The 22,677-nt window shown below is 44.6% G+C and overlaps 1 protein-coding gene across 2 annotated transcripts in view; it reads left to right on the top strand.

Annotated features, from left to right (window-relative positions):
• Nucleotides 1-15,248, top strand: part of LOC105486857 (adhesion G protein-coupled receptor E3) — a 61,223-nt gene extending 45,975 nt beyond the window's left edge. For both annotated transcript variants that reach the window (XM_071087562.1, XM_071087563.1), the window contains 5 exons: nucleotides 1,242-1,308; nucleotides 1,532-1,623; nucleotides 5,015-5,183; nucleotides 10,225-10,332; nucleotides 14,700-15,248. In XM_071087562.1, coding sequence (XP_070943663.1) covers nucleotides 1,242-1,308; nucleotides 1,532-1,623; nucleotides 5,015-5,183; nucleotides 10,225-10,332; nucleotides 14,700-14,735 — 472 coding nt within the window. In that variant the 3' untranslated portion in view covers nucleotides 14,736-15,248. The remainder of the gene's footprint in view (nucleotides 1-1,241; nucleotides 1,309-1,531; nucleotides 1,624-5,014; nucleotides 5,184-10,224; nucleotides 10,333-14,699) is intronic.
• Nucleotides 15,249-22,677: the final 7,429 nt, after the last annotated feature.

Genomic DNA, 22,677 nt, shown 5'->3' with positions numbered 1-22,677 from the left:
GCCTCCCGAGCAGCTGGGACTATAGGCGCCCGCCACGATGCCCGGCTAATTTTTTTGTCTTTTTTTTTTTAGTAGAGACGGGGTTTCACTGTGTTAGCCAGGATGGTCTCGATCTGCTGACCTCGTGATCCGTCCGCCTCCCCCTCTCGAAGTGCAGGGATTACAGGTGTGAACCACAGCGCCTGGCCAGTCCCAACTTCATTCTTCCTGTGATTTGAGCTCTCAGGTCTCAGTCCCCTCATTAGCGAGATAAGAATAATAGTTGTCCCCATTGTTCCAACCTCACAGTGCTGGTGTGAAAATTTAACAGGACTGTGCTCCTAAAATGCTCAACAGGACGATGTTTCTCCTAGCTTATTATCCTAGAATCACACCACAGTTACTAAAAAGCTTAAATTCTATAAAAACCCTAAGAATCTGGTAATGTCACAAAGCTGTGTCCACCCCAGCCAATAGAGATCAATCTAGCTATATTAAATCACATACTTAAATTCCAAATTAAACTCTGTACACATACCAATTTAAATGTATATCTCCAATTGTGTGTAATAGGTTCAATAAGGATCTAAATGAAAATATATTTTGTATAATTCTACTTCAAAATACCTTGAGCTATGAGTACTTTTTATGTTGCAGCATCAATTTTAATTCGAGCACATAATTTGTTGTTGTTTTCATTTTAATCATAAAAATAAGACAAGTTTGTTAAATTTTTTTCATAGTTTTTGAAATATATAAAGTAAAAAGTGAAAGTGGCTGTCACATGTGATGTGTGGATCAAAGTTGCAATCAAAATGTGTAATCAAAGCTGATTGTTGGCTAGGGGTGGTGGCTCACGCCTGTAATCCCAGCACTTTGGGAGGCCAAGGGGAGCAAATCACGTGAGATCTGGAGTTCAAGACCAGCCTGGCCAACATGGCCAAACCACATCTCCACTAAAAATGCAAAAATTAGCCAGTGTGGTGGTGCACATCTGTAATCCCAGCTAGTCAGGAGACTGAGGCAGGAGAATCACTTGAATCCAGGAGGCAGAGATTGCAGTGAGCAGAGATCGCACCACTGCACTCCAACCTGGGCAACAGAGCAAGACCCTGTCTCAAAAAAAAAAAAATTGCTGATTGTCATCAGCTGACTTTCAAGAGAAACTGGAAACAATTCTCTGGTAGGAAAAGAGTCACTTTATGTTGATCTCATGCACTTTCTCTGATCTCTCTTTGTATCTCTTTTCCCATTGTTCCTAGATGCTGGCTCCACCTGGACCAGGGATTCATCTGGGGTTTCCTTGGCCCAGTCTGTGCCATTTTCTCTGTGAGTATGTGCCTTTGATTTTCCCAAACTAACAAGAACCAAGAGAAGTGCTGGGTACAAGATGGTACAAAGGGCTTGCATTTCCACTGTTGGGTGGATCGATTTTCCACCTGCTACCAGTTCAATCCCATGTACAGGGAGGCTGGACTCCTGTGTGCAATTTAAAGTGGAAACCATACATTATTTTAACTTGCATTCTGCCTTGTTTGTATTGGTCCTGCAGGTGAATTTAGTATTTTTTATCTTGGTCTTTTGGATTTTGAAAAGAAAACTTTCCTCCCTCAATAGTGACGTGTCAACCATCCAGAACACAAGGTAGGATGTGACAAATGGTACTTCCTACTCCCTTTCCTTCTGCCAATCCCTCCTACATATCCACACACGCATACACTCAACAGCCATGCTCCCAGGACTAGCAAGACCACTGTAATCTCCCACCATCACAATTAACGAGAACCTGTATTAGCTAGAATACAAGCCAAGCTGCTATGAGAAAAAGATGTCCAAAAAAAAAAAGAATAAAATAGAACTTTATTTCACTCTCATGTTGCAACCCAGAAGTGAGCAGTTCAGGGCTAATAAAGAAGCTCTGCTCCACACAGTGTTTCAGGGTCTCAGGTTCTTTCTACTTTGTTGCTCCACCATCCTCTAGAAGGATGTTGCCCTTGTCAATATCCCATCCATGGGAAGGAGGTTATATAGGAGTTGCACTTGCCACATTTGCTCATATCTCATTGGCTGATCTTGGTCACATGATAACACCCAGCTGCAAGGGAGGTGGGAAATGTAGTCTCTAACCAAGTGACCGTGTGCCTTGTTTTAAAACTCAAAGGGGAAGAGATCTAACACTAAAAGGAAGATGAAAAGGGAGAAAAACATTTGTTACCGTCACACTACACAAAATGCACACAGGAGTATGTTTTTATCAAAAGCAACCAACTCAGATTTGCTAATCCAACAGTTACTAAAAAGCTTAAATCATATAGAAACCCTAAAAATTAATCTGGTAATGTCACAAAGCTATATCCACCCCAGCCAATAGAGATCAATCTAGCTGTATTAAATCACATGCTTAAATTACAAATTAAACTCTCTGTACACATACCAATTTAAATGTTTATCTCCAATTGTGTGTAATAGGTTCAATAAGAATCTAGATTAAAATACATTTTGTATAATATTTCAAAATATCTTAAGGTATGAGTATTTTTATGTTGCAGTATCCATTTTAATTTGAGCTTGTAATTTGTTGTTGTTTTCATTTTAATCATAAAAATAAGACAGGCCGGGCGCGGTGGCTCAAGCCTGTAATCCCAGCACTTTGGGAGGCCGAGACGGGCGGATCACGAGGTCAGGAGATCGAGACCATCCTGGCTAACACGGTGAAACCCCGTCTCTACTAAAAATACAAAAAATTAGCCGGGCGAGGTGGCGGGCGCCTGTAGTCGCAACTACTCGGGAGGCTGAGGCAGGAGAATGGCGTGAACCCGGGAGGCGGAGCTTGCAGTGAGCTGAGATCCGACCATTGCACTCCAGCCCGGGCGGCAGAGCGAGACTCCGTCTCAAAAAAAAAAAAAAAAAAAAAAGACAAGTTTGGCCCGGCGCGGTGGCTCACGCCTATAATCCCAGCACTTTGGGAGGCTGACGTGGGCAGATCACACATGAGGTCAGGAGACGGAGACCATCCTGGCTAACATGGTGAAACCCTGTCTATACTGAAAATACAAAAAATTAGCCGGGCGCGGTGGCGGGCGCCTGTAGTCCCAGCTACTCAGGAGGCTGAGGCAAGCGAATGGCGTGAACCCGGGAGGCGGAGCTTGCAGTGAGCCGAGATTGCGCCTGTGCATTCCAGCCTGGGCGACAGAGCAAGACTCCGTCTCAAAAAAAATAAAATAAAATAAGACAAGTTTGTTAAATTTTTTTCATAGTCTTTTGAAATATATACAGTAAAAAGTGAAAGTGATTGTCTCTTTTCCTGCTACTTCCACTTCCCAGGAAGCCAGAATTAAGAGCCTGTATGATATGTGAGATAAAATATCTATGACATTTTCCCAGAGCTTTCTCTGTGCACTTTAAGTAGAACAGACCGACACACACACAATAGGATCACACTATACAAACTGTTCCTCAATTAGCTTTACTCATTTATGTAATCTCCTTAATAATTAGGGATACATATAATGTACATATACATATAATATATATGTGTGTATATGCATACATATAATATATTCTATGCATATATAACATAATATATGATATTTTATATATACATATATAAATATACATATTTTATAGATACATATATAAATATACATATTTTATATATGCAATATATAGTGATTATATATTATGATAGCATATATAAAATATATATGTATATATATTATGTGTATATATGCTGTAAAGACTATAAGTAGGATGGCCTCATATCTCAGCTTACCTGGAACAGTCTCAGTTTACGTCTGTTGACACAATGTAATTATTAATAGTACCCCTTTTATTTATTATTATTATTTTTATCCTTATTGATACTTAATATTTATATACATTTACGAAGTATTTGTGATATTTTGATTCATGCATAAAATGTGCAATGATCAAATCAGGGTATTTAAGGTATTTATCACCTCAAACATTTATTATTTCTTTCTGTTAGGAACATTACACCTCCTTTTGATCACAAAAGCCTTCCTGTTTGAATAACAAATTATATGACCCCGGCCGGGCGGGGTGGTTCACACCTGTAATCCCAGCACTTTGGGAAGCCAAGGTGGGTGGATCATTTGAGGTCAGTCGTTCGAGACCAGCCTGGCCAACATGGTGAAACCCTGTCTCTACTAAAAATACAAAAATTAGCTGGGCGTGGCGGCACACCTGTAATCCCAGCTACTCGGGAGGCTAAGGCTGGAGAATCACTTGAACCCAGGAGGCGGAGGTTGCAGTGAGCTGAGATCACACCACTACACTCCAGCCTGGGCAATGGAGCGAGACTCCATCTGAAAAAAAAAAAAAAAAATTATATGACCCCTGTCTATAAATGATGAGAGTGAGAGAGAGAAAAAGCATCCAGGTTTTTAAATGCCTTATGTATGTGTGGTACTAATTTTGTCTCATACATTGTCCTAAATACTTTCCCATGTTAAAGTCTCACGTAATCTTTATGGCAACCCCATGAAATAGGACAATTATTAAGATAAGGGAACTGAGGCTGGGCACAGTTGTTCACACCTGCAATCCCAATACTTTGAGAGGCCGAGATGGGTGGATCTCTTGAGGTCAGGAGTTCGAGACCAGCCTGGTCAACATGGTGAAACCCCGTCTCCACTAAAGATACAAAAATTAGCAGGGCATGATGGTGCATGCCTGTAGTCCCAGCTACTGGGGAGGCTGAGGCAGGAGAATCGCTTGAACCCTGGAGACAGAGGTTGCAGTGAGTCGAGATCATGTCATTGTGCTCCAGCCTGTGCAACAGAGCAAGACTTCATCTCAAAAATAAAATAAAATAAAATAAAAATAAGATGAGGGAACTGAGTTGCAAGAAGGTAAAGCAGCTTTCCCAAGATCACACAAGTAGCCAGTGCTGGCTTCCATTTAAACCCAGGTAGTCTAACGCCAGAGTTCTCACTATTAACAGCTAACTAGAGGAGTGTTCATGCTCTTTATTAGTTTTTCAACATCCTAATCTCTGACTTCCTCCTCCCAGGATGCTGGCTTTCAAAGCAACAGCTCAGCTCTTTATCCTGGGTTGCACATGGTGTCTGGGCTTCCTACAGGTGGGTCCAGCTGCCCAGGTCATGGCCTACCTCTTCACCATCATCAATAGCCTCCAGGGCTTCTTCATCTTCTTGGTCTACTGCCTTCTCAGCCAACAGGTAAACACTGACCCCTTTCTTTGTTACTTTAAACTTAAGAAAATTTTGGAAATGGAGTTTAATGGGGATTTAAGTCAACATTCTCTAAATGTTCCATATGAGATTATAATCCACCTATAAACACTCTCTATTTTCTCTACTTTAAAAATGCTACTAGTTGTTAAGATACATCATTTATTAACACATTTCAGAATATAAATAATTGCTATGTCAAAAAAAAATGCCTTTTTCTCAATTTTCCCACTTGTAATAGTCAGCTAATGCTGTGTAACAAGCAACCTCAAAAATCCCATTGGTTTAAACACAAATATTTGCTTTTTTTATTCATGGGTCGATGGGTCTGTTGGGGTTCACATGATCTTAGCTGAGCTCAGCTTGCCTTTGCTCCAGGACGCAGATCAGGTTTAGGCCTGCTCCTTGTGACTCATCCTGAGGCTTAAGCAGAAGTGGGAGCAACTCCCCAGCGAATATTCTTCTCCTAACAATGGTGAAATCACAAAGAGGCAGACCCTACTGGGCAAGGTCACTCAAGCCTGTGATTCTTCTTACATCGCCTCCACTAATATCCCATTACCCAAAGCAAGTCACACGGTCAAGCCCAAAGTTAATGGGAAAAGAACACTCAACCCACCAAGAGACTAAGACAGACTGTAATACAACTAGAAAGGAGTGAATCATGGAGATCAACAATGCAGCTAACACACCGCTTCACCTGAATTCTTTTTTTTTTCCAACTATTATTTTATTTACATTACTGTCTTAAGTTACATGGAAAAAGACACCCAAGCAGTTCTGCCTTATTTCAGAAAAAGTTTCCAATCAGCAGGGTGCAGTGGCTCATGCCTGTAATCCCAGCACTTTGGGAGGCTGACATGGGCAGATCACTTGAGGTCAGGAGTTCCAGACCAGCCTGATGAACATGGTGAAACTCCCATCTCTACTAAAAACTACAAAAAAATTACCCAGGCATGATGGCGGTGCCTGTAATCCCAGCTACTCGGGAGGCTAGGCAGGATAATCACTTGAACCCAGGAGGCAGAGGTTGCACCACTGCACTCCAGCCTGGGCAACAGAGCAAGACTCCGTCTCAAAAAAAAAAGAGAAAAAGGAAAAGCTTCCAGTCAATACCAAGTATATGGTGCCGGGATTACAGGCATAAGCCACCATGCTGGGCTGATTTATCTCTTTTTCTTCAACACATATCAGATGATACATGCCTCTCAGAGCCCTCACTGTCCCGAACTAGGTCACATTCCAGAATCACACAGCCTTCCTTGTAACACTGGCTGTCTTCAGGGGCAAACTCATAGATCCATCCCAGTCTGCTATTGCAGTTTTTGCAACTCGCATCTCAAACCATGGAACAGCAGTGGGCACGATGAGGTCTTGAACTTCACTGTACTGCAGGTTAACTGCCTTGTTAAAGAGAAACTGGGGCCAGGCACAGTGACTCATGCCTATAATCCCAACACTTCAGGAGGCTGAAAAGGGAGGCAGAACTCATCTCCACTTGGTTCGAAGGCACCACTGGCAGAGCATTTGTTTCTTCATCATCATCATCATCACCCTTTTTTTTTTTTTTTTTCTGAGACAGAGTCTCGCTCTGTCACCCAGGCTGAAGTACAGTAGCTCAATCTTGGCTCACTGAAACCTCCGCCTCCCAGGTTCAAGCGATTCTTCTGCCTCAGCCTCCTGAGTAACTGGGACTACAGACACATGTCACCACGCCTGGCTAATTTTTTTTTTTTTTTTTTTTTTGTATTTTTAGTAGAGACAGGGTTTCACATGAGCATACGAAAAACACTTATGTGTACTCTTCCCTCAGTTTATCTCAGTTTTTGAGGCATATCATAGCATCCAGTTTTTGTTTGTTACTTGTTTTTGTGTTGTTTTGTTTTTTGTTTTGAGACAGAGTTTTGCTCTTGCTGCCCAGGCTAGAGTGCAATGGCACAACCTCGGCTCACTGCAACCTCCATGTCCCGGATTCAAGCGATTCTCCTGCCTCAGCCTCCCGAGTAGCTGGGATTACAGGTGCACGCCTCCACACCCAACTAATTTTGTATTTTTAGTAGAGACAGGGTTTTCCATGTTGGTCAGGATGGTCTCGATCTCCTGTCCTCATGATCCGCCCGCCTCAGCCTCCCAAAGTGCTGGGATTACAGGCGTGAGCCATCGCGCCTGGCCTAGCATTCAGTTTTTTAAAGATATATATAGTTTTATTTCATATGGCTACTAAATTCAAAACACTTTGTCTGCAACTGAACAGTGTTGTGTGTCTTCTAAGAATGTCCCTTACTAAGGGGTGCTCAGGGATAATCTAGACTGCATGCTGTCTCCAAAATGGAACCCAGCCAGGCGTGGTGGCTCAAGCCTGTAATCCCACACTTTGGGAGGCCGAGGCAGGTGAATCATCTGAAGTCAGGAGTTCAAGACCAGCCTGGCCAACATGGTGAGACCCCATTTCTACTAAACAATACAAAAATTAGCCAGGTGTGGTTGCACATGCCTGTAATCCCAGCTACTCAGGAGGCTGAGGCTAGAGAACCACTTGAACCTGGGAGGTAGAGTTTGCAGTGAGCTGAGATCATGCCATTGCACTCCAGCCTTAGCAACAGAGCAAGACTCCGTCTCAAAAAAAAAAAAAAAAAGAAATTACTCCAGAGGGTTTCATTTTGTTTACATAACGAGTATAAGCATTCATTGCTTGTGTTATTGTTATGTATTTATTTATGTGTAGGTATGAGTGTTTATGGCATATCAGAATAGTTCTTACCAGTAGCAATTGTGTTCCTACCACGGGACAGTTAGCAATGTCTGGGGAAATGTTTGTCATAACTGGAGTGGGGTTTGCTACTGGCATCTAGTGGGTAGAGGCCAGGGATGCTGCTAAATATCCTAAACAATGCACACAGGATAGCCTTCTCCAGCAAAACATGATCCAACCCAAGACGTCAATAGTGTCAATGTCGGGGTATCATGATATGGCAGATGCTGTCCATGGCCCTCTCTTTTTTTTTTTTTTTTTTGAGACGGAGTCTCGCTGTGTCACCCAGGCTGGAGTGCAGTGGCCGGCTCTCGGCTCACTGCAAGCTCCGCCTCCCGGGTTTACGCCATTCTCCTGCCTCAGCCTCCCAAGTAACTGGGACTACAGGCGCCCGCCACCTCGCCCGGCTAGTTTTTTGTATTTATTTTTAGTAGAGACGGGGTTTCACCGTGTTAGCCAGGATGGTCTCGATCTGCTGACCTCGTGATCCACCCGTCTCGGCCTCCCAAAATCCATGGCCCTCTCATATCCCTTTGGCTTCTGTCTCTACATGCTTGGAGTTACTTGTTGCGAACACATATAACTGTGCCTGAAGGCTTCATACTGCCCACAGGACATGCCTGGCCCATGCACAGGGCAAACTGGTGATGCCAAAGAGTAATGGCCCTTGAGAGTGGCCATCAACCCATGACTGATGGGAACTGGTGGATAAATACCCCAGCTCCCACCTCCTTCAGGCAAGTTGACTCTAAGGTAGTTCCATGCTGCACCCCAGAGCTCCTGAATGGGACTGAGCCCCAGATTTCCACAATGGAAATATCCTTAATTATGCATTCTTTACCAGCTGCCTTCTCTTCCCTGTGCTGCTTCCTCATTGCCCTACTGGTGCTTCTTGGGATCACCCCTCAAATAAACTCCTTACACTTCAACCCTTGTTGCAGGGTCTGCTTCTGAGGTGCCCAAAACCAAGACACATTGAAGGGTACTACCAAAATATTATTGGTGATTTTCACTAGATTGAGGAATTATATGTAACTTCTATTTTCTTTCTTTTGCATATGCATATCTTATAAATTTTCTATTTTTTTCTTTTCTTTTTCTTTCTTTTTTTTTTTTTTTTTTTTTTTTTTTTTGAGACGGAGTCTCGCTCTGTCTCCCAGGCTGGAGTGCAGTGGCCGGATCTCAGCTCACTGCAAGCTCCACCTCCCGGGTTCCCGCCATTCTCCTGCCTCAGCCTCCCGAGTAGCTGGGACTACAGGCGCCCTCCACCTCGCCCGGCTAGTTTTTTGTATTTTTTTAGTAGAGACGGGGTTTCACCGTGTTCGCCAGGATGGTCTCGATCTCCCGACCTCGTGATCCTCCCGTCTCGGCCTCCCAAAGTGCTGGGATTACAGGCTTGAGCCACCGCGCCCGGCCCTTTTTCTTTCTTTTTTTTTTTTTTTTTAGACAAAGTGTCACTCTGTCTCCTAGGCTGGAGTGCAGTGCTGCGATCTCAGCTCACTGCAACCTCCGCCTCCCAGGTTCAAGCAATTCTCCTGCCTCAGCCTCTGGAATAGCTGGGGTTACAGTCATGCGCCATGTCTGGCTAATTTTTGTATTTTTAGTAGAGATGGGGTTTTGCTATATTGGTCAGGCTGGTCTTGAACTCCCGACCTCAGGTGATCCGCCCGCCTTGGCCTCCCAAAGTGCTGGGATTACAGGTGTGAGCCACCATACCCGGTCATAAATTTTCTACAACAATTATATATGCTGTAATGGAAAATTTGTATTGTAGTAAAATATATATAATATAAAATTTACCTTTTAAATCATTTTTAAGCGTACCACTAGTAGCATCACATTCGCGATCTTGTGCAACCATCACCAACATCCATCTCCGGAACTTTATTCATCTTCCCAAACTGAAATTCCATCCCCATTAAACACTAACTCCCCACTCTCCTTCCCCCCAGGCCCTGGAAACCGCTATTCTACTTTATGTCTACATAGATGTGACTACTTTAGGTACCTCATATAAGTAGAACCATACAGTATTCGCCTTTCGTGATCAGTTTATTTTACTTAGGCTGATGTCCTCAAGGTTCATCCATGTGGTAGAATATGTGTCAGAATCTCCTTCCTTTATAAAATTGAATCATATTCCATTGTACGAATAGACCATGTTTTGTGAAAATAAACAAATAATAATACATCTCTATCCCCTTCCTGACTCACTGACCTTTCTGCTCTTCACCAATGTTAGCAAAACCCATCCAGGTATTTCCTTTGATGTTCCAGGTCCAGAAACAATATCAAAAGTGGTTTAGAGAGATTGTAAAATCAAAATCTGAGTCTGAGACATACACACTTTCCAGCAAGATGGGTCCTGACTCAAAACCCAGTGAGGTAAGTGAACATGTGAATTGTTCTAATGTCTTATATACTCCTCTCTTGACACTGCAAACTTCCTCTAGTTTGGGGGTTTTTGTTTGTTTGTTTGTTTTTGTTTTTATTTTTGTTTTAAGTTCCAAGGTTACATGTATGGGATGTGCAGGTTTGTTACACAGGTAAACGTGTGCCGTGGTGGTTTGCTGCACCTATCAACCCATGACCTAGGTAATAAGCCCAGCATTAACTGGGCGTGGTGGCTCATGCCTGTAATCCCAGCATTTTGGGAGGCCGAAGTGGGTGGATCACCTGAGGTCAGGAATTCAAGACCAGCTTTACCAACATGGTGAAACTCCATCTCTACTAAAAATACAAAAATTAGCCGGGCATGGTGGTATGCACCTGTAGTCCCAGCTACTGGGGAGGCTGAGACAGGAGTATCACTTGAACCTGAGAGGCCGAGGTTGCAGTGAGCCAAGATTGCACCATTGCACTCCAGCCTGGGTGACAGAGCGAGACTCCATCCAAAAAAAAAAAAAAAAAAAAAAAAAACAGCGTGTATTAGCTCTTTTCCCTAATGTTCTCCCCCTCCAACCTCTCCCCACAGGCCCCAGTGAGTGTTGTTCCCCTCCCTGTGTCCATTTGTTCTCATTGTTCAGCTCCTACTTATAAGTGAGAGCACGTGGTGTTTGGTGTTCTGTTCCTGTATTAGTTTGCTGAACTTCTTCTAGTTTTTTAATTTATATTTTCCTTTTTTTTTTTTTTTTTTTTAAAGAGACAGGGTCTTGCTCTGTCGCCCAGGCTGGAGTACAGTGGCACAATCATAGCTCACTGCAGTTTCGATCTCCTGGGCTCAAGCAATCCTCCCATCTCAGCTTCCCGAGGAGCTGGGACCACAGGTGTGCACCACCATGCCCTGCTAATTTGTTTTTATATAGAGAGAGATGGGGTTTCCCTATGTTGCCCAAGCTGGTCTTGACCTCCCAGCTCAAGCAGTCCTACCACCTCAGCCTCCCAAAGTGCTGGAATTACAGGTATGAGCCACTGCACCCGGCCTATATTTTCCCTTTTCAAAGATATGCTCATGTTATTCAATTTCCACAATGTAGGCCTGATGCAGTGGCTCACGCCTGTAATCCCAGCACTTTGGGAGGTCGAGGCAGGTGGATCACGAGGTCGAGATTGAGACCATCCTAGCTAACACAGTGAAACCCCGTCTCTACTAAAAATACAAAAAAATAGCTAGGCGTGGTGGCGGGCGCCTGTAGTCCCAGCTACTTGGGAGGCTGAGGCAGGAGAATGGCGTGAGCCTGGGAGGCGGAGCTTACAGTGAGCCAAGATCATGCCACTGCACTCCAGACTGGGAGACAGAGCAAGACTCCGCCTCAGAAAAAGAATAAATAAATAAATTTCCACAATGTAAAATAACAATAATAAAAAGGAAACCGGGGCCGGGTGCAATGGCTCACGCCCATAATCCCAACACTTTGGGAAGCCGAGGTGAGCAGGTCACCTGAGGTTGGGAGTTCGAGACCAGCCTGACTAACATGGAGAAACCCCATCTCTACCAAAAATACAAAATTAGCTGGGCATGGTGGCACATGCCTATAATCCTAGCTACTTGGGAGGCTGAAGCAGGAGAATCGCTTGAATCCGGAAGGCAGAGGTTGCAGTGAGCCAAGATCGCACCATTGCACTCCTGCCTGGGCAACAAGAGCAAAACTCCATCTCAAAAAAAAAAAAAAAAAAAAGAGGCCGGGTGTTGTGGTGTTGTAGTCCTAGCTACTTGAGAGGCTGAGATGGGAGGATCGCTTGAGCCCAGGAGTTTGACACCAGCCTGGGAAACATAGGGTAGCTTTGAGGAGCTAGTCTGAGTACAAACTCGCTTTCCTGGAGGGTATGAGGAAGAGTCCTCTTCCTGATAACCTGGTTTGAGTTCCTCATTCTTGTTATATTTTTCCTCAGTGACTCCTCTCTACTCACTAACAGCACTTAGGCTGGTTTTCAGATGTATTCTTGTTGTGCAAAGATATATGAGTAAAACGTATCAAGAACCAATGCAATCTAACACAGACTCCCACTGGGGGAAATTTACAAGCATAGGCATAGCAGAGTGATCTTCTTCCCCCAAATGCCCCCTGTACATAAAGATGTGGATGTGAGCCCCACAGAGTGAGGGTACGCCATGGAAGAGGCTCCAGGATACGGATTCTGCCCCAGTTGCTCTGCATAATTACAGAGGATGAGTGCAGGGAATCATGGGACCTTCCTGGGGGAGGAAATGGCCCTGTTAGAAAGATGACATTTCTGGAATCTGGTTGCTGGTATTCTGTTCTTCCATTGCACTAACTCAGGCTCAGTGTACCACAGAATGAGCTTCCTGCACTATGTGACATTTCGTTCCACATTTGGCTTTTTGAATAAATGACAGAATAGATGTTTAAAAAGAAGCTGGGTGTGGTGGCTCACACCTATAATCCCAACACTTTGGGAGGCCAAGGCAGGAGGATCACTTGAGTCCAGGAGTTTGAGACCAGCCTGGGCAACATAGTGAGACCCCTGTCTCTTCCTTTCCTTTTTTTTTTTTTTTTTTTTTTTAAGACAGAGTCTCATTCTGTTGCCCAGGCTGGAGTCCAGTGGTATAATCTCAGCTCACTGCAACCTCCACCTCCTGGGTTCAAGTGATTCTCCTGCCTCAGCCTCCCCAGTAGCTGGGATTACAGGTGCCCACCACCACACCCAGCTAATTTTTTTGTATTTTTAGTACAGATGGTGTTTCACCATATTGGCCAGGCTGGTCTCGAACTCCTGACCTCAAATGATCCACCCACCTTGGCCTCTCAAGTGCTGAGATTACAAGTGTGAGCCACTGGGCGTGGTGGCAGGCATCTGTAATCCCAGCTACTCAGGAGACTGAGGCAAGAGAATCACTTGAACCTGGGAGGCAGAGGTTATGATGAGCCAAGATCGCACCATTGCACTCCAGCCTGGGCAACAAGAGTGAAACTCTGTCCTTAATTATTCTCAACAAGAGTAGAAGTGCTGACTGTTGACTGTGACCTATGAAAGGTTTCCCAGATAATCCAAAATAATTCCCAAAGCTGCCAGCATTCTAGATACTGGTTCTCCATAATGGAATAAGGAAAATCGTTTTTATTATTATCACTTAACATTGTGGAAATTGAATAATATGAGTGTATCTTTGGATGGGGAAAATATCAAATATAACCTGGGTAATAGAGTGAGACCCTGTCTCTACAGAAACATCAAAGAATTAACCAGGTGTGGTGGTGCATGCCTGTAATTTCAGCTATTTAGGAGGCTGAGGCAGGAGGATTGCTTGAGCCCAGGAGGCAGAGGTTGCAATGAGCCAAGATCATGCCACTGCACTCCAGCCTGGGTGACAGAGCAAAACCCTGTCTAAAAAAAAAAAAAGAAAAATTATATATATATATATACACACACACACGTATGCATATATATATGAATCTCTCTTTAAGGAATATATTAGCTTTGGCCAGACATGGTGGCTCATGCCTGTAATCCCAGCACTTTTGAGAGAACAAGGTAGGAGGATTGCTTGAGGTCAGGAGCTTGAGACCTGCCTGGGCAACAAAGTCAGACCCCATCTCTATAGAAAAATCTCTGTGCTTCTATTTTTTAGGCACAAAGTTTGAGTAAAAAGCTAATGAAACTCTTCTTCTATGGACAAATTTGACCTTGGGTTAACTTTCTAACTCTGCTCCCAAGAAACTTGATAAAGTTGGAAGATCAGTTAGGTTGCTGGGCAATGTTCCCTATGGGAAAAATCATGCTTGACTTGTAAATTGCATCTGTGAATGAACCATAAATACCAGGAAGGAAGACATAACTTTGAACTTCTTGCACACAGCTCTTATAACTAGGCTAGGAACCACTAACCTCATAGGCTTCTTCAGGAGATGTTGGTTCCTCTGTGGATCTTGGGGCTGCTAAACCAAGCTGTTAGTTGTGGAGTGCAAAGAGAATATTTGTTGACTTCTACAGTGTGTCAGGCACTGTGTTAGATAACGGGTATTCAAAGAGGAACAAAGCCAACAAGACTCTAACCTTTCTTCATAGACAAAAAACATCCAGGGGACTGAAATTCCAGAGTGGAATATTATGTCTGAAAATTTATCAAAAAGAATAATTCTTCCTGCTGAATTTTTGATAAGTCTTCCCACTCTAAGCCAAAGAAGACCACATCTGCCCTAGGATTTTTAAATGCTAGGAGATCATGCCATCCTTGCCTGCTGGTTCAAGCTGGGTTTAAATCACTCCTGCTCTCTCTCCATGTTGTTGATTTTTGTTTGTTTGCTTTATTTTACCCTTACATCCACCTTTAATCTAAACCTCTTTTATAGGGGGATGTTTTTCCAGGACAAGTGAAGAGAAAATAATAGAACTAGAACATTCAACTCCGTATGGAATATCATACCCATGGATCTTTTTGGCATTATGAAGAATGAAGCTAAGGACAAGGGACTTCATTAGACATATCATCCTTGGAGAGGAAGTAATCAACCTTCACTTCCCGAAGTGTTTGTTCTGCATAATAGGCTCTCAAAAAATGTGTGGTAAATTGCATTTCTCTTCACTATGCTGTATTCTGTCAATGCTTATCCCTGGAAACCCAAAACATGACCACTGCAAATATTTCCTTGACTTTTTGTAAATGAAGAGGTCCTTTACCTCAAGTTCTTAGTCCCACTCATCCTAAACTTGCCCCCTTTTTTTTTAAGACAGGGTTTCACTCTGTCACCCAACTGGAGTGTAGTGGTATGATCATAGCTCACTGCAGCCTCAAATTCCAGAGCTCAAATGATTCTCCCACCTCAGCTTCCCGAACTGCTGGGATTACAGGCATAAGCCACTGCAACCAGCCATAAACTTGCTCTTCTTTTTTCTTTTTTTTTTTTTTTTTTTTTGAGATGGAGTCTTGCTTTGTCACCCAGGCTGGAGTGCAGTGGCACGATCTTGGCTCACTGCAAGCTGTGCCTCCTGGGTACACAGCATTCTCCTGCCTCAGCCTCCCAAGTAGCTGGGACTACAGGAACCCACCACCACGCCCGGCTAATTTTTTGTATATTTGGTAGAGACAGGGTTTCACTGTGTTAGCCAGAATGGTCTCGATCTCCTGACCTCATGATCCTCCCACCTTGGCCTCCCAAAGTGCTGGGATTACAGGTATGAGCCACCACGCCTGGCCTAAACTTGCTCTTTAAACTCACTCATTCCCTCAAACCATTAGCTTCCTACTGGCTTTACTTCCTTGCTAGAAACAGGCTAACTTACTTTTTTTTTTTTTTTGAGATAAGAGTTTCGCTCTTGTTGCCCAGGATGGAGCGCAATGGTGCAAGTGCAACCTCCACCTCCTGGGTTCAAGCGATTCTCCTGCCTCAGCCTCCCAAGTAGCTGGCATTACAGGCATGCACCACCATGCCCGGCTAATTTTGTATTTTTAGTAGAGACAGGGTTTCTCCATGTTGGTCAGGCTCATCTCGAACTCCCAATTTCAGGTGATCCACCTGACTTGGCCTCCCAAAGTGCTGGGATTACAGGCGTGAGCCACCGTGCCCGACCCAGGCTAACTTCTTTTTTTTTGAGACTGAGTCTCACTCTGTCGCCCAGGCTGGAGTGCAGTGATGAGATCTAGGCTCACTGCAACCTCCGCCTCCTGGGTTCAAGTGATTCTCCGGCCTTAGCCTCCTGATAGCTGGGCCTACAGACACATGCCCCCATGCCCAGCTAATTTTTGTATTTTTAGTGGAGACAGGGTTTCACCATGTTGGCCAAGCTAATCTCAAACTCCTGACCTCAAGCAGTGATCCACTTGCCAGGGCCTCCCAAGGTGCTGGGATTACAGACATAAGCCATCGCACCTGATGAGAGATTTTAAGCGTTCTCACCACCAAAAAAAAATATATATATACATTGTTATATGAGGTAATCATATATTGATTAGCTTGACTTAGTAATTCCACAATGTAGACATATTTCAGAACATCCTGTTGTACATGATAAATATATACATTTTTTGTCTATATAAAACAAATAAATGAATAAATATTTAAAGTGTAAAAGAGCCTGGACTCTAAATTATGCTGTCCCTCCAAATAAAAGTTTATTTTGCAAAAAGTAAAAAAAAATTAAAGAATGTAAGAAGATTAAGTGCATACCCAAAAGTTCTAGTTCTATGGAACTTAATAAAAAAGGAATACATTTAAGAAGAAATTTTGCTGGATGATTTTTATTTTTCTTTAGCACCTGTCTGCTATTGATGCTGGGTGATATTTTTTTTTTAAGTCATCACTCTCAAAAGCCAAATTTGAGTCTTTGAAGACCACATGGGAGAAACAGCTCAAAGCACTAGGGAAAAAAGGCCAAAAGATTAAAATCTTGGAAGAATAAAAGGAAGACTGGGGTGTTTAATATGAGAATAATAGGGATTTTGAAAGAAAAGAGAAGACACGGCCAGGCACGGTGGCTCACACCTGTAATCCTAACATTTTGGGAGGCCAAGGCAAGTGGATCACCTGAGGTCAGGAGTTTGAGACCAGCCTAGCCAACGTGGTGAAACCCCGTCTCTACTAAAACTGCATATATTAGCCAGGCATGGTGGTGGGTGCCTGTAATCCCAGCTACTTGGGAGGCTGAGGCAGGAGAATCACTTGAACCTGGGAAGCAGAGGTTGCAGTGATTCAAGATCGCACCACTGCACTCCAGCCTGGGCAACAGAGGGAAAGACTCTAAGAAAGGGAAGGGGAGGGGAAGGGAGGGGAGGGGAGGGGAGGGGAGGGGAGGGGAGGGGAGGGGAGAAGGAAAGAAGGAAAGAAGGAAAGAAAAGAGAGGACACATGTTCAGGCCCCTTCTATCCAAAAAGTCTCCCTTAATCTGCTTTCCTGCTACAATAGCCACTCTATCTCTCCTCCTCTTCACAGCCAAAATTCTAGAAAAAAAGGCCGAGTGTGGTGGCTCACGCCTATAATCCCAGCACTTTGGGAGGCCAAGCCGGGTGGATCACCTGAGGTCAGAAGTTCAAGACCAGACTGACCAACATGGAGAAAACCCCTCTCTGCTAAAAATACAAAATTAGCCAGGCTTGGTGGCTCATGCCTGTAATCCCAGCTACTCGGGAGGCTGAGGCAGGAGAATCACTTGATCCCGGGAGGTGGAGGTTGCGGTGAGCCGAGATCACGCCATTGCACTCCAGACTGGGCAACAAAAGCGAAACTCCATCTCAAAAAAAAAAAAAAAAAAAAATTCTAGAAAAAAGAAGTTGTTTCCACTGTGTGGCCTTCACTTCCTCCAACCTCCTCACTGTTCAACCACTGCAATTTAACTTCTGCTTCCAACACACCAAAGGATGAATCAACGTTCCAAATGCTTCCTCAGTGCAAAGTCCACTGGTTGTTTCTCAGTCTCACCAAACTTGACCATTGGGTCAACATCTGACTCCGTTGATCATTTTTTTTTCTTCTTGAAGCGTTCCCTTCTCTTGGCTTCCCTCATGCCACACTGTCCTCCTATAAGGACAGTCAAGTCATTCTGGTTTTCCCAGGACTTTCCCCCAGGTTTAGTACCAAAAGTCCCACAATCCAGGAGTCCCTCAGTTCCAGGCAAACCAGAACCATTTCGCAAACTCATCTTTGATGATGACACTCATCCCATAGCGTCATCGTTTGTGTTCTGCCAAAAGCAGACTCTGAGACAAGGAGTTTAGTGCATGCAGGTAGATTATTTTGGAGATGATCCCAGGAAACACCAATAGGGGTGTGAAGAAATGAGGCAGGGCTGGGCGCGGTAGCTCACACCTGTAATCCTAGAACTTTGGGAGGCCGAGATGGGAAGATCGTGAGGTCAGGAGTTCGAGACCAACCTGGCCAATAGGGTGACACATCGTCTCTACTAAAAATACAAAAATTAGCAGGGCATGGTGGCATAGGCCTGTAGTCCCAGCTACTCGGGAGGCTGAGGCAGAAGAATCACTTGAACCCTGGAGGCGGAGGTTACAGTGGGCGACACAGCAAGACTCCATTAAAAAAAAAAAAAAAAGAAGAAGAAGTGAGGCAGAGAAAGAACAAGATATGCTAAAAGATGTGTTATTGATGGGCGCAATGGCACACATCTGTAGTCCCAGATACTCGGGAGGCGAAAGCAGGAGGATCGCTTGAGCCCAGGAGTTCAAGGTTGCAGTGAGCTGTAATTGCACCACTGCACTCTAGCCTGGGCAACACTGTGAGAACCTGTCTCTGTAATTTTTTTTTTTTTTTAGCAGAATCTCGCTCTGTTGTCCAGGCTGGAGTGCACTGGCATAATCCCAGCTCACTGCAACCTTCGCCTCCTGGGTTCAAGCAAATCTCCTGCCTCAGCCTCCTGAGTAGCTGCGATTATAGGCACACATCACCACGCCTGGCTAATTTTTGTATTTTTCAGTAGAAATGGGGTTTTGACATATTGCCCAGGCTGGTCTCGAACTCCTGGCCTCAAGTGATCCACCCGCTTCGGCCACCCAAAGTGCTGGGATTACAAGCGTGGCCCACCACACCTGGCCAGAGACGCTGTCTCTCTAAAAAAACTTTTTTTTAATTAACCAAAAACGTGTTAGTTGAGCAGGCTCTGGGCAGGTGGAGCTTTACCCCAGCGGGGACTTTCAGGAGATAATGTGGAACATGCATCTCAGAGTCGTCTCTCCTGAGGAACGAGGGAGCTGGGGAGGGAGATGGAGGTTACAGTGAGCCAAGATTGTACCATTGCACCACTGCACACTCACTCCAGCCTGGGCAACGGAGCAAGACTCTATCTCAAAAAAAAAAAAAAAAAAAAAAAAAAAAAAAAAAAAGAAGGCAGCTGTAGAAAGAGATCAACAGTGGGAGGCACAGATGGAATCTGAATCCCAGTTGTGCCACTTACCCACTAAATGACAATGAACAAGCCATGAGACCCCCCGAGGCCTCAGTTTGCCCAGGTATAAAATGGGATTGGTTAGCCAAATGTGGTGGCACACACCTGTAGCCACAGCTACTTGGGAGGCTGAGGTGGGGGGATCACTTGAGCCCGGGAGGTTGAGGCCACAACAAGCTATAATTGCACCACTGCACTCCAGCCTGGGTGACAGAGTGAGACTCTGTCTTTAAAAAAAAAAAAAAAAAATGGGGACTGGGCACAGTGGCTTATGCCTGTAATCCCAGCATTTTGGGAGGCTAAGGTAGACAGATCACTTGAAGTCAGGGGTTCAAGATCAGCCTGGCCAACATGGCAAAACCCCATGTCTACTAAAAATACAAAAATTTACCGGGCTTCAGGGTGCACCTGTAATCCCAACTACTTGGGAGGCAGAGGCAGAAGAATCGCTTGAACCCAGGAGCTAGAGGTTTCGGTGAGCCGAGATCACACCACTGCACTCCAGCCGGGGTGACAGAGTGAGACTCTGTCTAAAAATAAAAAACAAAATAAATAAAATAAAAAGATTGGCAGGGGTTGGTAAATATTCCAACCTCACAAGGTTATGGTGAAGATTCAATAAGAGCCACTGCATGTATCTACTACCCAATATATGTTTGATAAACCATGGTTATCATTTTTATCCAACTGTTGCTCCCCTGGACCTAAAGTGGTAAAAAGTGACCTCTTTCATGTTTACCTCTCTGCAATTAGATAATCATGAGAGATGTGGAAGGAAGATAGGTTGGGACCAGCTCCACCAGGGGCCTCCTAGAGATGTGACCACAGACCCCGCTTCCCCATTTCTCAATACGCGTATCAGAAAACACTGAACTTCCCTCTTCTGATATATGGGAACTTCCCCAGACCCCAGATAAAGTTGCTTGGAACAACAGTCCCCTGGGTGGAGGGTTTACAGCGAGACACCCACCCACTCAGCAGGCTGCAGACAGTACGGGGCAGGTGCAGAGGTGGGCGGAGGTGAGAAGAGAGGACAGAGAGGATCAAAACTTAGTAGTGGGGTCCTGCCTATGAATTGCCACTGCACTCCAGCCTGGGCAACATCTTGAGAACCCATCTCTTAAAAATAAATAAGGAAGCCGGGTGCAGTGGCTCACACCTGTAATTCCAGCACTTTGAGAGGCCAGGGAGGGCGGATCACTTGAGGTCAGGAGTTCACGACCAGCCTGGCCAATGTGGCAAAACCCTGTCTTACTAATAATACAAAAATTAGCCGGATGTGGTGGTGCGTGCTTGTAATCCCAGCTACTCAGGAGGCTAAGGCACGACAATCGCTTAAACCCCGGAGAAGGAGGTTGCGGTGAGCCGAGATCTTGCCACTGTATTCCAGCCTAGGTGACAGAGTGAGACTTCATCTCAAAAAACAAAAACAAAAACAAAAAATTTAATAACAAAATAAAAGAACAAATCAAAGAAACAGGAAGTGAAGTCAGCTCTGACCTCCCCCACCACCTCCTCTCCTCACAGTCTCCTTGCTATAAGCACTTGTTCTCAGACAAAACAGGAAAGACTCTGCTATTAATTAAGGGTGCTTGTTGGTCAATAAATTGATCGCAATCTTTGCACTTTGGGAGGCTGAAGGAGGAGGATTGTTCGAGACCAGGAGTTTAAGCCCAGTCTAGGCAACAAAGCAAGACCCCTGTCTATACAAAAAATAAATAAAATAAAATTATCTGGGTGTGGTTCTAGTTATACAGGAGTCTGAGGAGGGAGGATCGCTTGAGCCCAGGTGTTTGAGGCTGCAGTGAGCTATGATTACAACACTGCACTGACAGAGTGAGATCTTGTCTCAAAAAATAAAATAAGGCCAGGCATGGTGGCTCACACCTGTAATCCTAGCACTTTAGGGGGCTGAGGTGGGCGGATCACTTGACGTCAGGAGTTCGAGACCAGCCTGGCCAATACGGCAAAGCCCTGTCTCTACTAAAAATACAAAAATTAACCAGACGTGGTGGCAAACGCCTGTAATCCCAGCTCTTCAGGAGGCTGAGGCAGGAGAACTGCTTGAACCTGGAAAGCAGACGTTGCAGTGAGCCGAGATCGCGCCGCTGCACTCCAACCTGGGCGACAGAGCAAGACTCTGTCTCAAAAAACAATAATGACAAATTGGTTGGTTTGGAGAATGTCTACCCACCCTTGGATGCAATTCAAGGATTGTTCAAAGGGAATATTATGTTGAGTTATGCCTAGCTGGGGGTAGTACCAGCCCTCTAATTGATATTTTTTGGTTGTCACATGGCCAGGGCAGGAGGGTCAGGCGGGGGTCACTCTGACAGTTTGTGAATGTTATAGGCAAAATTGTGCCACCCTTCCCAAATGCATATGTTGAAATTCTAATTCCCAGGACCTCATAATATTGCTATATTTGGAGACAGGGTCTTTAAAGAGGTCATTGTAGGCCCAGCACAGTGGCTCATGCCTGTAATCCCAGCACTTTGCGGGGACAAAGTGAGCAGATCGCTTGAGCCCAGGAGTTCAAAACCAGTCTGGGCAACATGGTAAAACCCCGTTGCTACAAAAAATACAAAAATTAGGCAGGCACAGTGGTGCACACCTGTAATCCCAGCTACTCGGGAGGCTGAGGCGGGAGGATGCTTAAGCCTGGGAGGTAGAAGTTGCAGTGAGCTGAGATCACGCCACTGCATTCCAGCCTGAGTGACAGAGCGAGACCCTGTCTCAAAAAAAAAAAAGAAGAGGAGGAGGAGATTAGGACCCAGACACAGAGGGAGAACCAGGTGAAGACACAGAGAGAAGAGGATGATCTACAAGCCAAGACAGGAGGCCTCAGAAGAAACTAACCCTGCCAACACCTTGATCTTGGACATCCAGCCTCCAGAACTGTGAGAAAATGCATTCTGTTGCTGAAGCCACCCAGTCTATGGTCCTTTGTTATGGCATCCCCAGCAAACTAACACACAGTAGACAAGGAACACCCAACAAAGTGGCATTTTGAGAAGCACTAACATTGCAAGAGCTAATAGCCCAAGAAAGTCCACACAGAAGTAAAGTGAATTTTTATTTTTATTTATTCATTTATTTATTTATTTATTTATTTATTTATTTATTTTTGTGAGATGGAGTCTTGCTGTGTCACCCAGGCTGGAGTGCAGTGGCGCGATCTCGGCTCACTGCAACCTCCGCCTCCTGGGTTCAAGCAATTCTCGTGCCTTAGCCTCCTGAGTAGCTGGGATTACAGGCACATGCCACGACGCCCAGCTAATTTTTTTGTATTTTTAGTAGAGACAGGGTTTTACCATGTTGGCCAGGCTGGTCTCGAACTCCTGACCTCAGGTGATCTGCCCACCTCAGTCTCCCAAAGTGCTGGAATTACAGGCGTGAGCCACTGTGCCCGGCAAATAAAGTGAATTATATCATCAA

Source organism: Macaca nemestrina, chromosome 20 (genome assembly GCF_043159975.1).
Source record: "Macaca nemestrina isolate mMacNem1 chromosome 20, mMacNem.hap1, whole genome shotgun sequence".
NCBI classification, from domain to species: domain Eukaryota; kingdom Metazoa; phylum Chordata; class Mammalia; order Primates; family Cercopithecidae; genus Macaca; species Macaca nemestrina.
Note: the sequence above shows the minus strand (reverse complement) of the source record. Positions and strands in the feature narration are given on the sequence as shown.